Source organism: Arvicanthis niloticus, chromosome 6 (genome assembly GCF_011762505.2).
Source record: "Arvicanthis niloticus isolate mArvNil1 chromosome 6, mArvNil1.pat.X, whole genome shotgun sequence".
In the NCBI taxonomy this organism is placed as follows: Eukaryota; Metazoa; Chordata; class Mammalia; order Rodentia; family Muridae; genus Arvicanthis; species Arvicanthis niloticus.
The window spans coordinates 91,864,693-91,878,244 of record NC_047663.1 but is presented as its reverse complement, the minus strand read 5'-3'; the positions used below and the strand labels follow the sequence as shown (position 1 = coordinate 91,878,244).

Genomic DNA, 13,552 nt, shown 5'->3' with positions numbered 1-13,552 from the left:
GCCATGAAATTTTTTATATGAGTGTTTTATCTGCATTTATGCCTGTGGGCCAGTTACGTGCAATGCTTGGGGGGCTCAGTAGAGGGCGTCGGGTCCTCTGGTCATGTGGAAATCGAACCTAGCTAACTCCTGGAAGAGCAGCAGCCAGTCCTCATAATCTCGAGCCATCTTTCCTCTCCAGCCCACATTTATTTATGAGTCAAGCTTATGCAGTGATCGTGAGGGGGTAACTTTACAGCCATTTTGAGATGGTGTGCAATTTTGTATCTTTTTTCGAGACAGGGTTTCTCTGTGTAGCCCTGGCTATTCTGGAACTCACTCTGTAGACCAGGCTGCCCTTGAACTCAGAAATCCTCTGCCTCTGCCTCCCGAGTGCTGGGATTAAAGGCGTGCGCCAACACTGCCCGACACAATTTTGGATTTTATCGCCACTGTGTATTGTCCTCATCCAGCTTCAGGCTTGAGCCTAAGGGTTTATTAAATCCAATTCATCTGTGCTTTGTGGCCTGTTAGGAGCTAAAGAAGCTATTGCTTTTAGAGATTGGTGCTGTAGTTATTAGGGTCAACCCTAACTAGCTAGACTTGGCCACCTGGTCCCAGTATACCAACTAAAAAGTGTTACTAGTGAAAAGAGATAGGTTTACTTAATGTGGCCATAGGAAGAGGTCCAGTGACTCTCCCAAGTCTGCTGTGGAATTCTTGAAAAGGGTTAAACTGAAAGGGAACAAGCAGTGCTAGGCAAGGTGTAAGCCATCATTTGACTGTCCTTCTACAAGATGGTCTGATGAGCTGTGACATCTGTTTCAGGACAAGCCTTTCCTTATTCCAACATGGGACTCCTGGGAAAATCCTGATTACTTGGGGACCATTGTTTTAACAGTCTTGAGAAGACTAAACTGATTCAATGATAGACTTCAAATTGGCAGTTAAGGAGACGAGGCCTAAAAATGGACAAGTCCAGGCAAGTCAGTTACTAATAGAAAAAACGCTAGGCTCCAGCCTTTGTGTCCAGGTAATAGAAAGAGGATGATGGCTCTTTGGATTATCTTCATTCTTTTCACTATCTCTGGTACATTTCCTGGGATTGAAGAAGACAGGGTAGTGTCCCCTCCATCCAGGAGCCTAGGTCAACAGCCTACCTTCCCTCCTAGATTCAGTCTCCAGAAGGGTCCGTGTGTAGAGTGAAAAATTATAAAGGCCATTTTATGAAATATGTGTAGATTTTTCCGCATTACAGAACTCGGAACTGAAAATAAGATTTCAGGCCTTCACATTCCAGGTGAAGGACACTTGCTGGATTACATTCCCCAAGCCTCGCCCAAGGCAGGAAGGCATTCCTGACTACAGATAAAGATGCTATCATTTGGGCTAGATTCTCTGAAATGTTCCACTGTTCTTGGTTACCCCTCCCTTGGTCTTCCCAGTGCTATGTTCAAAATTTGTAAAACAACCAATCATGTGTAAGCGCGGGAAAATGCCTTCCTCCCCCCACCCCATGCTATAAAAGACCCTTTAACCCACCACACGTGGCCAAAAACCCTGCTCTTGGAGCTAAAGAGCTTGTCGTTTTTGACCACCGGCTCCTCCCCTAATAAACCTCTGCTGATTGCATCCAGGTATGGTTTCTTGTGATTTTTGGGTGGTCGCGATTCTGGAGGCTTGAGGAAGGGTCTCCTGAGTATGGGGGTCTTCACGTGGACTTGATTTTTCAGGCCCTTCATACATTGATTTGTGCCATCCTAAACTACAAGACCAAAGGCCTTCTCAACTTCTCTGCCAGAGGTGGGCAACCATCAGAGTCCAATTTCAGACAAGGCTAGTGGGTGGCCCTAAACTCCATACAGCTTTGAAGTTGTAGGATTCTGGAGAATGGTCTGTCTGAGCTTGTTAGGGTGGTGGGAACAAACTGCTACTAGCTCTGTTTGGAGCAGGTTTTCCTGATACTCTTAAACCAGGCTGGCCTTGAACTCAGGAGCCACCTCATTCTAATTCTAGCTAATTCTAGCTCATTCTAATCTTACTGGAATACTAAATTCTCTGCTATAGGCATTCCCACCCTATTTAAAATTTTTTTTATTTTAAATTATATGTTTGTGTGGGGGTTCGTTCGTGGTAGTCCAGGGGTTCCCTGTAGCTGGAGTTACAGGTGATTGTAGATTGACGGCTTAGGGTGGTAGGAATTGAACTCAGGTCCTCTGCAGAGCAGTATGCACTGTTTTAACCAATGGCTGCTACTTATTTATTTTGGTAGCCTGAGCTGGCCTTGAGGTTTTGATTCTTCTACCTACAACCTCCTGACTAAGTGCTAGGACCACAGGTATACACCACAACTTCCTGTTTTTCCTCTTTTTTTTTTTTTTTTTTTTTTTGGTTTTTAGAGACAGGGTTTCTCTGTATAGCCCTGGCTGTCCTGGAACTCACTCTGTAGACCAGGCTGGCCTCGAACTCAGAAATTCGCCTGCCTCTGCCTCCCAAGTGCTGGGATTAAAGGCGTGAGCCACCACCGACCGGCTGTTTTTCCTTTTTGAGACAAGGTCTCACTGTGTAGTCCTGGCTGGCTTGGAACTCCCCATATAGTATAAACTGGCCTTGAGTTTACAAGATTTACAGAAATCTTCTTGCCCCACCCATTCTATTTTTTTTTTCAATTTCTGAAAGCTTTTTTTTTTTCTTTTTTATTCCATTCTGTGTTTTAAACATGCATTGGGACTGAAAAGACGACTCGGCCCCCACAATCACAGAAATGATTGTTCTTGTAGAGTTCAGTTCCCAGTGTTCACAGCAGCCCCAGCTCCAGGGCATGTGATAGCACTGGCTTCGGTGGGCACTCGTGCACACACATATAGACACACTCGTACACATAATTAAAAAGAAAACACGAGGAACACAGCTTTAATCCCAGTACTCGGGAGGCAGAGGGAGGCGGATCTCTGTGAGTTTAAGGCCAGCCTGGTCTACATAGTTCCAGGCCAGCTAAAGTGACAAAGTAAGACAGTGTCTCAAAGTTTCTTTCAAAAAGTGATGCTGCGAGCGTGATCTCAAACTGTACATATGCAAGAACGCACCTCTTCATGTGATGAACCTCTTCCTGTGATGACAAGTCTTTCTCGTATTAACTTTAGTGAGTCTTCCAATAATTTTTCCTTTCTCCGTTTTTTCTGTGAGACACTGTTTAGGGGAGCTCCCCAGGCTCCCATCTGCTACAAGCAATCAAGGCCACTCATTTCCTGGCTTGGTTGACTTACCAAGTGAACCCATCATGCTGCTGGCCTGGCTTGAATTAGACTGGTGACTGGCTAAACTTGCTCCCGAGGTGACCCTGCAGCTCTGGGTAGTTAATTTCATCCAGGCCTAATTTTCCTTAATGAGAGAATAGGGTGCTGGTGAGATGGCTCAGAGGTTAAGAGCACTGGCTGCTTTTTTCCAGAGGTCCTGAATTCAATTCCCAGAAACCACATGGTGGCTCATGGCCATCTATAAAGGGATCAGATGCTGGTTTCTGGCATGCAGGCATACATATGGACAGAGTAACTCACATTAAAAACAAAAACAACCATAAGAAGAGAGAATAGGATTGGGGTTTTAGACTAGTAGTTAGTAGGTTTGCCTAGTATGCACGAGCCTTTGGGTTCAGTACAGGGATTGGGAGAATTAACAAGTCTATGAAGTTTATCCTTTTGTTTTCAGACAGGGTCTCAAGTAGCCCAGGCTGGCTTTAAACTTTCTGTGTAGCTGAGGATGACCTTGAACTTCTGATCCTCCTGTGTCCACTTTCAAAGTGCTGGGATTATAGAGGTGTGTATCATCATGCTAGTTTTATGGGGCTCTGGAGATCAAACCTAAGGTTTTATGTGTTCCAGGAAAACACTTCAACAACGGAAGCACACTCACTTCCTTCTATGTATTATAAAGCCTCTCTGAGTGTTAGCACTCAATATCTATTCCCGGAGGTAACACTAATCTGTTATTTGAGCTAGTAGCCAGCATCCCTCATTGGTCTTCACTGCAGTCCTCCTAGTCTCCAAGTCTCCCATCCTGTCCACTAGCGGATCAGGCCAGCAGTGAAGGGATGTGGCCAGTGGATAGGCTGCAGCTGATAGCTTCCGAGAGCTTCAGCAGGATGGTCACAGCCTGGATCTGGCCTCACTGTCAGACAAGATGACAACAGACAGTAGAGACCTGAGATCTGTGCCTTACTAGCAACTGCACTGATAATCCACAAATGGCTAAGAAGCCAGACAAGGTAGAGGAAAGCAGACTGCTTAGGGATGAACACTGGCCTACCACCCTGCCAGTTGTGACTAGTCTCGGGTATGAGTTTGGACAGCGTTTTTCTCACTTGGCAAATAAGAACATCAAGTCTTTGATGAAGTGGTGCGGTGAAGCCTCCTTCCTCCCTTCATTCAAGAACGTATCACACAGGCTGTAGTGTTCTTAGCTGATTCTGGTTCTCTACTTCTAGAATCTCTTTGGCTACCTGGTCAGTCATACCTAAGAATTACTGGGCTGTCTAGACTAGGATTCATGACTTTTATCATGGTTAAGCCCAAGGCCCCAAGGTTGTTCTCTTTCAGGATTTTCTCATGCACTACCCTCTTAGGCTTCTGGGAGGATTGCTTGGCTGGCCCAGGCAAGGATGATGGTGGTGGTAGGTAACGGAGAAGGGCATGAGCTGATACACGTACGGTAACATGAGGATTCAGGATTTTCTCTGCAGGAACTCCAGGGTCCTGCCATAGATGTGCACATTTGTAGGTTGCCCTGCAATAATTATGCAATCCCTTGAGCACTCTCCTCCCTTATCACCCCACCAAAGGTGGGCCAGGTCTATGATTTAGTGGACTGTTCTCCTCCATGGGCAGGAAAAGCAGCCCTGAGCTCTGCTTCTACACAGCTCTTCCTTGGACCGGTGAGCGTCTTGTACAGCCCACTGGCTTCCTGACACAGAGGATGAGACTGGAGAGGAGGAAGCTGGGGAAGACTCAGACACACTCAGGCCTTTGGTCATTCTCCACCACATTTCTGCTTCCTCATTGTTAAGCTCCTGAGAGAAGGCTTTGGCCTTCTCTGGGTCCTATATGGTTTCTATTTTCTTGGACAGTTTAGGAGCTGACCTCTCTCTATTGATACAAGGAGTACTGTGCTCCCTGTGCCTGGGATGTGATATACGGATGGTTAGCCTCTTTTCCCTCTGGCATGTCTCCATCACAGTTAGGTAAAATCTATATATATTAGATTTTATGGCCATGTAACAAATTGCCACAAAGGTAGCAGCTTAAAAGACCATACATTTATTAAATCCAAAAATCTGTGGCTCCAAAGCTTGGGCAGCTCAGTCGTGTCCTCTGCTGAGGGCTTCACCTGTGTGAAGGTAAGGGACTAGAAGATGGGGGAAATTGTATCCAGACTCCAGGGTGTTGGCAGAATGAGGTTCCTGGTGGCCACAGACTTCTCTCCCCACACTGGTTGTCAGTGCCTTGTGGTTCCTCACAGTGCCTGGCCCCTCAACCTTCAAAGTCAGCAAAGAAGATTCTCCCTGGTGTGGAGTTCCTCTTATGCTTTACATCTGTCTGACTTCCTCCAGGAAACAAAGGACACACAGGCCAGATGAGTTAAATTCTAGCCAAAAGGAGAGGGCAGAGTGTAACTGCAGGGGACTCAGAAAATCCCTGAGTGACAGAAGATGGGCCTGAAGAAGGGAAGGGGATAGGCAGATGGACTCTTAGTATCTCTGCTTCATGTAAGAAAGAGGGGAGTGTGGAATGGGCCAGGAAGCTCCAGATTCACCTTATCAAACCCGCCAGCATCAGAGGCTCAAGAGAGCCCGGATCCAGGGACTATACTTGGCCACGTTGGTATAGACACCTGGACGGTTGGGTAGGGCACAGCCTTTGCCCCAGCTCACCACACCCACCAGGACCCAGTGGCCGGACTCCATACAGGTCAGGGGTCCTCCAGAGTCACCCTGCAGGAAAAAGGTGAGCTTTGGCCATGGGAGTTTTTCAAGGTCACTTTCCTAGGTCCAGTTCCCTGGGGTAGTAGCTTCAGGTTGGAGGTCTGCAACCTCCTTGGTCCTGGATTCTAGGGAGGTAAGTGGCTGGGGAACCAATTCCAGAGGATTAGCAGACACACCTGGCAGGCATCCTTGTGGCCTCTGCGGTAGCCAGCACAAAGGTTCCCTGGTAGCACTATGCGCTCGCCCTGGGGCACATTGGCACCCACATGGTAGAGGCGGTCACAGGCTCGAGAGTCCAGCAGTGGCAGCCTCACTCCTTGCAAGGGTCTTCCCTTTGGGAGTGGTACTGAGGGAAGAGGGACAGATCTGAGAATAAGGAGAGAGAACAGCTTGAAGTGGGGCTCAATGGGAAAAGATGAATGGGAGGGTCTGATTTGCAAACCAGGGCTCCTTGAGTCTGATAGAAGGGAGGTTTGGGCTCATGTGACTCTGGCTTTCACATCGGGACTGAGAAAGACCAGGATTCACAGTCAGATGGAAGAGAAAGGGATGCCCGTGCCCCCATAACCTGACTATATTCTTTACCTCCCGGGCTAAGGCTACCCCAGCCAGTGACCCAGCATGGAGACCCTGGTTGTGGATGGGACCCTGGTGCGGGCAGGCAGACAGGCTGGATGCGGGTGCTCAGGGACACTGGGTGACGCAGCTGCAGCAGTGCCAGGTCACCGCGGGCCTCGTCCTCAGAGTAGTCAGGAGGCAGCAGCACCCGCAGCACTGGAACCAAGAGCTCATGGGGTGATGCTACATCCAGACTCAGTGCTCCCAGGAGCACGCTGTACTCTGATGGTGATAGTCGTCTGCAGAACAGATATGGGGGCTGCTGACAGCACCTAGACCATGGGCCTGTCAGGAGCAGGCACCGCCCACCCTTCCCCAGGCAGCACTCCCCCTGTCTTTCCTGGAGCTGGAATAGTGAGTGAGCACTGACCTGGAGAAGCAGTGACCTGCTGTCAACACCCACTGGGGTGCAACGAGTGACCCTCCGCACACATGGGCTCCGCGGTGCTGAATGCTTGTTTGCCATGGCCATTCTCCATCCTGAGCGTCCCGGCCCCCAACGATCCGGCTGGACATGCGGGGCTGCCCACAAGCTGTGACAGGACAAGAGGGCGCTGAGGCTTGCCTGGGACTTGGGGTCTGGGAAGTAGGTGTAGAAAGGGGAACAGGGACAAGCTGAGGAGGAAGTGGTTCCCCACCTTCCTTACCTGCACACTCCTGCATCCTGGTTCCTGCAGGAGGAAGCAGTCAAGGGACTAGATTAGAAATTTGGTGCCAGGTAACAGAGCCTGGGTCAGCGGTTAGATTAGGTAGAAGGTAGAACATATTTGTTACACTGACCTCATGCCAAGCTTATGTGCCATTGGTCGCCTCCGTCACCCTCCCCAGAGCACTGGGAGGTGAGACTTAAGCACTACATACATACAGCATACATACTCAGATTTGAAGAGCCTAAGGACAGTGCCAGAGAGCCTCTGTGCCTCGGAATGAAGATCAGATGCCCCACAATGCTCTAGAGGTACCAGGCTCCGGGAGAGGTGAGCAACCTGTAGTCAAAGTCTCTGTGGAAGCACCCCAACCCTCGCCCCCACTCACCTACCACCAACAGGAGCAGGATCCGGAGGTGGGAGGCACCCCTCATTGTATCTTCAGGACTGGCCTGGGTGCAGGTAGCTTGGTCTCTGGTCTGGAAGTGGCAGGGAGCAGAGCATTCTAGGCTAGAGGGCATGTCCTACCCAACCCTGTACCTCTGTGGCTGTTTTGTCTGTCGTTAATTTCGGCTTGGTCCTGAACCTGTCACTGAAGCCCAGACTCTACACCTCTACCTGTGTCTTAGACTCGATGTGACCAACTCTGACAAAGCATACCCAACCTCAGATCTGGGCACCTTAGGTAGGCCTCAGTAGGAACCCTGGAGCCTCACCCTCTGGTCCCCATCTTTCCTTTCCTAGCACCCCTTGGGTCCTGCTCTCACCCTTGAAGCCTGGTGTTCTCTCTGATGGGGCCAGGGGAGGGCCTGGGGGCTTAAAAGACAGAGGAGGTGGTGGCTCAAGTAATTATCAAGGCCAAGGCGGAGCTGTGGCTGCCGGAACAGCTTTAAACAAAGATGCTTTGAACAGAACTTAAGAGGTCCAGGAAAAGGACACCAGGTGCTGAGAAGTGGGGTGGGGAGGGGGGTGGGGAAGCTGCGGTTAGTCCAGGAAGCTCCAGAAGCTCCTGGGCAGCTCATCTCTAAACCCGATCCTGCTGCCTTGGGAAACCAGCCTCTGGGGCCTCTGAGCTCCATTGTTCTGCTCAGTAATCCCAGCTCAGCCAAGCCAGCTGCTCTCACATGGAAGCTCAGACCCCAGACCCACACTCCAGGTCTCAGGCCTGAACACAGAACCCAACTTGGCAAATCCCTTCGGGATCTTAGGTCAGTATGAGCTTGGAGTGGAGAATGACCAGTTTCAAATTGCCAGAACACCTTGGCCACAAGCAGCACTGTGCACTATCAGGGGAATAGTGTACTCTCTGGTTTGGGGGTAGCCAGGATAGAGCAAGGAACACCAGACTGAGCTGATGCCAGTGCCATGACTCTATAAAACTATGAGATAAGAGATCTCTTTTTATAAAGTTAACCTGCTTCTGGTATTTCACTATGTCATGAAAAACCAATAAAGGAGAGGATGCATTCATTCTAAGAGAGTTTCCAGTGGGCAGAACCGTGCTCAGTACAGGGCTGGCATTGCAGAACTGGGAATAAGGAGAAAAGGCTGAGAATACAACAGGCTGAAGGCAAGACGAGGACTCTGCTGCGGTTCAGTGCCTGGATACAGGGAGGAAGCCAGCCTTCAGACTTGGCTTCTGCTGTCCACAGCCAAAGACCAATCTTAAAACCCACATGTAAGGCTTGAGAATGTGGCTAAGATGGCAGAGTGCTTTAACCCAGGATGACATAAACTGAGTGAGGGTGGGCACACACTTAGGAGTCCAGCACTTTAGAGACAGACTCAGGAGGATCAGGGGTTCAAGGTGATCCTTGGCTACATAGCAAGCTTGAGGTCAATCTGGGATACATGAAACCCTGTCTCAAATAAACAACCCCCCATATTTGTTGGGGGTGGATAACTCAGTGGTAGAGCCCTTGCTTATTTGAGGCCTTGTACTTAAGCCCCAGAAACACACACACACACACACACACACACACACACACACACACACACACACACACACAGAGAGAGAGAGAGAGAGAGAGAGAGAGAAACAGAGGGCAGGGTGGTGATGTGGTGATGGTAGTATCAGTTGATCCCACTGGCTCAGCTCTCTGAAGTTTGGCTTTGGCATGTCTTCCCTCCAATGCTGAGCCTTTGATGGAATTACTCAACTTCCGTCACACCTCACTTTTCTCATCTATAAAACTGACCACTTGGTTGTTATGAAGATTAGCTGGGTGAGCCATGGTGCATGGAGTCTGGAGCAATGCCAGACATGTGGCCAATTCTATAAAATTGCAGGAAGAACAGAAGACAAATGTGCCCATCCTCCTTGAACTTCAGGGTTCTGTTGCTCCAGGTTGAGCCCCTAGAGGGTGAGTCCAAGAGCCCCTAATGCAATGTCTGTGGCTGTTAGAAAGAGTAAGGACTAGTGGGGGAGGGTCGGAGTGGCCTGAGAGGAGATGGTCAGCCCTGGAGTCAGGGCCAAGCTTCGTGGTGGGTACCCCATCTGGCACAGGGCCTGGAAGCTGCAGTCCAGAGTGAAGCAGCAAGGCTGGAAGACATGGAGAAATGGGACACACTGAACAAGGAGATGAACTCTGTCGGAGAATTTGGTTCAGTTCAGGGGAAAAGTCTGCAACTGGTTGATTGTTGTACCTCTGAATCTTGGGAGAAAGAAGAGAGCACCCCCAAACCCAAGCCAAACAGAGGCACAGACTGTACTAAACCCATTTGCCTGTTAGACTCAGTCTTATACTGGTAAGAAACATGTGTCCTCACCTACCTGGGCTTGCATTCCCCAACAAACTCCATGCAGCTAAGTCCTGATTCTAAGATGTGTTTCATGGGCCGTGGTGAGAGCAGGGGCGTGTGGTACTGGTGTGATAGGGCACACTCAGGTGTGGTACTGGTGTGATGGGGCACACTCAGGTGTGATACTGGTGTGATGGTGCACTCAGGTGTGGTACTGGTGTGATGGTGCACACACAGGGGTGGTACTGGTGTGATGGTGCACACGCAGGTGTGGTACTGGTGTGATGGGGCACACTCAGGTGTGGTACTGGTGTGATGGTGCACACGCAGGTGTGGTACTGGTGTGATGAGGCACACTCAGGTGTGGTACCTGTGTAATGGTTTGTAGGACTGTGAAAGGCAGCCTGGTTTCTGGTTGAACACAGGCTAGAAACTGCTGGAGATCTCAGGTGACCCTAAGGGATGGCATTTGTTTTGACATCCTCCTTGACTCCAGGTTCCTGACACACACTCATAGAGTGAGTTCCAGGACAGCCAGGGATAAAAAGAGAAACCCTGTCTTGAAAAAGAAGAATAAAACCAAGCCAAAACAACAAAGAATGCCACCAATCAACAAAATCTGTGCAAAAATGCTTTTTTTTTTTTTTTTAGACAGCATATTTTATTTTATTTGAGAACAGTTCTCATTGTGTAACCCCAGTTGGTCCAACTCGCTATGTAGACCAGGCTGGCCTTGACTTACAGAGATCTACCTGTTTTTGCCTCTGGTGTGCCAAAAGCAAATGCTTTGGGCTACCACATTTGTTCAACATTCCTTTTATATAGAAATATCTAAAATAAGAATGATAAAACAGGATGAATAATGCTTAAGGTGTGTAGCTGCAAATGGCTGGGAGCTGCCTTGTGGGTGCTTGGCATCAAACCTGGGTCCTCTGGAAGAGCAGTCAGAGCTCTTAATAGCTGAGCCATCCATCTCTCCTGTCCTTTATTTTTCAAAAGGGAGGCAATTTCTCGGGCACCAGATGTGTATGTGGTGCCCAGACAGACATTCTGGCAAAACATTCATACGTATTAAAAAGGAAAAATAATAATCAGAGAGGAAAAAAAAACGAAAGAAAAGAGATTTTCTTAGCAACTTTTTGTAATTTCAGGAGCCACCCAAAATCACGTATATGGCTACTGCCCAGATACCTACTGTGGCTCTCTTGAAGACCCCACATACACACTTGGTGTGTCACACTCTCTCTTTTTTAATCCTTGTGATGGTTAGGGTTTTTTTGTTTATTTGTTTTTTGTTTTGTTTTTTTGAGACAGGGTTTCTCTGTGTAGCCCTGACTGTCCTGGAACTCACTCTGTAGACCAGGCTGGCCTCAAACTCAGAAATCCACCTGCCTCTGCCTCCCAAGTGCTAGGATTAAAGGCATGGGCCAACATTCCCATCCTGGCTGTCCTGGAATATACTAGACTAATCTAGACTCAAATTTAAGGCAGTGTACTAGGAAGCCTGTGCGATGGTTAGTTTAACTGTCAGCTTCACAGTATGCAGAATCACTTCAGAAGGATCTCTCTCTCTCTCTCTCTCTCTCTCTCTCTCTCTCTTTTTCTCTCTCTCCCCCTCCCCTCTTCTCTAAGTTTTTTGAGACAGTTTCTTTGTAGCCTGGGACTGTCCTAGAACTTAAATTGTAGATCAGGCTGGCTTTGAACTCACAGAGATAGGCCTGCTTCCACCTCCAAGAAGTGTTGGGATTAAAACAACACTGAGGAAAGGGGATCTCAGTGACAGATTGTTTAAATCATGTTGGCCTGTGTCCAAGTCCTATCGGTGACCATCTTGACTACTCTAACTGACACAGGACAACTCACGAAGTGGGTGGTGCAGTTTCCTGGATTTGAGTTCTGGACTGAGAAAAAAACAGAGAGAGTAGGCTGGGCTCTGGGAAGTGTGTATGGATTTGTTCTTTCTTTGCTCTTGACTAGATATAACTGGCTGCTTCAAGTTTCCTGCCTTGACTTACCTGGAATTGTAAGCCAAATAAGTCTCCTCTGTTGAGGCCGCCCCCCAGCATCGCTGCAGCCATTTTGTCCCAGGCCCACCAGCTCCGTCATGCCTGCCAGTCATTGGCACAGAAAACCAACTTGACTCAGAGCTGGGTTAAGCTGACCACATACCCTGTTATGTTCTGTATGTTCTGAGGTTTGTCAATCTTAAGACATTCCCCAGCTGTAGCTCTCACTCAAGACCAAGCAAGATAGGGATCAGCTTGAACTGTTATGTCTAAATTCCTAAGGAAACAAGGAAGAAACACCTTACCTTACAGCCTCCAGCACCTTCATATGAATGGACTCATTGTGGGTTTTGCCTTTATAGTTGACCCTGAGCTTGTTGCCCTGGCTGATCAGTCTTGGGATGTGCGTTCATTCAATAAGCCATCCCATTTTAACTGAGATGGCTGTTCGTGTAGTCCAGGGATGACTCCTGGACCCTAACGCCTTCTTCCTTAAGGCATTCTTGTGGGGTAGTCTATCATAGCAGCTGAAATGAAGCCAGGACGCCTATGCAGAGATCTGTGTTACACCTTCTTAATTAACTCCTGTTTCCTAAGAGCTATGTTGGTTGGCTTTGGTCAACTTGCAGGTTGACATAAACCTAGGCATATCTGGAAAGAAGGAAGATTAATTGAGAAAATGCATCTATAAGATTTGATTGGGTGTAGCCGGGCAGTGGTGGCACATGCCTTTAATCCTAGCACTTGGGAGACAGAGGCAGGCGGATTTCTGAGTTCGAGGCCAGCCTGGTCTACAGAGTGAGTTCCAGGACAGCCAGGGCTACACAGAGAAACCCTGTTTCGAAGAAACAAATAAACAAAAAATTGATTGGGTGTACTTTACTTTTTTTTCTCCAAAGATTTATTTATTTATTTTATGTATGTGAGTGCACTGTAGCTGTCTTCAGACACATCAGAAGAGGACATTACAGATGGTTGTGAGCCACCATGTGGTTCCTGGGAATTGAACTCAGAACCTTAGGAAGAGCTGTCAGTGTTCTTAAGTCCTGAGCCATTTTTCCAGCCCATTTTTGTTTTTTTGAGACAGGGGTCCTCTGTTGCTCACTTTGTAGATAAGGCTGGGCTTGAAATCACTGAGATCCACATACCCCTGCTTCCAGAGTCTTAGGATTAAGGGTATGTGCCACCATACCTGGCTGGCTAGGCATACCTTAATCCTAGCACTGGGAAGGCAGAGGCAGAGGCAGAGGCAGGCAAGAATCTCTGAGCTGAAGGCCAGCCTGGTCTATGGAATGTGTTCCAGGACAGCCTGGAACACCCTGTCTTGAATAACCAAAACAAGCAAGCAAGCAAGCAAGCAAGCAAGCAAGCAAGCACCAGATTTGCTTGTGCACAGTCTGGGGGTGGGGTGGGGAATTGTCTTGATTAGTGATTGAGATGAGATGGCAGAAGTCATTGTTGGCAGCACCATCCTGGGGTGGATGAGTGGGTTTTATAAGAAAGCAGGCTGAGCAAGCCATGAGGAGCAAGCTTTCTCCATACTCTCTGCTTTAGTTCCTACTTCCACGTCTCTGCCGTGAGTG

General features: G+C 48.4%; 1 protein-coding gene across 4 annotated transcripts; it reads right to left on the bottom strand.

Annotated features, from left to right (window-relative positions):
• Window positions 1-5,270: 5,270 nt before the first annotated feature.
• On the bottom strand, window positions 5,271-8,114 carry LOC117711617 (serine protease 33). Of its 4 annotated transcripts, none has more exons than XM_076937244.1 (8): window positions 7,989-8,114; window positions 7,610-7,700; window positions 7,222-7,245; window positions 6,945-7,107; window positions 6,542-6,813; window positions 6,133-6,302; window positions 5,788-5,965; window positions 5,271-5,619 (listed from the first exon to the last, which is right to left on the bottom strand). In XM_076937244.1, exons 2-7 carry the CDS (start codon window positions 7,653-7,655, stop codon window positions 5,807-5,809), a joined length of 834 nt encoding a protein of 277 aa, XP_076793359.1. In that variant the 5' UTR covers window positions 7,656-7,700; window positions 7,989-8,114; the 3' UTR covers window positions 5,271-5,619; window positions 5,788-5,806. The 4 variants fall into 4 exon arrangements, with proteins under 4 accessions (XP_076793359.1, XP_076793361.1, XP_076793360.1 ...); XM_076937246.1 differs by having other exon boundaries at window positions 5,271-5,578; XM_076937245.1 differs by having other exon boundaries at window positions 5,271-5,574.
• Window positions 8,115-13,552: the final 5,438 nt, after the last annotated feature.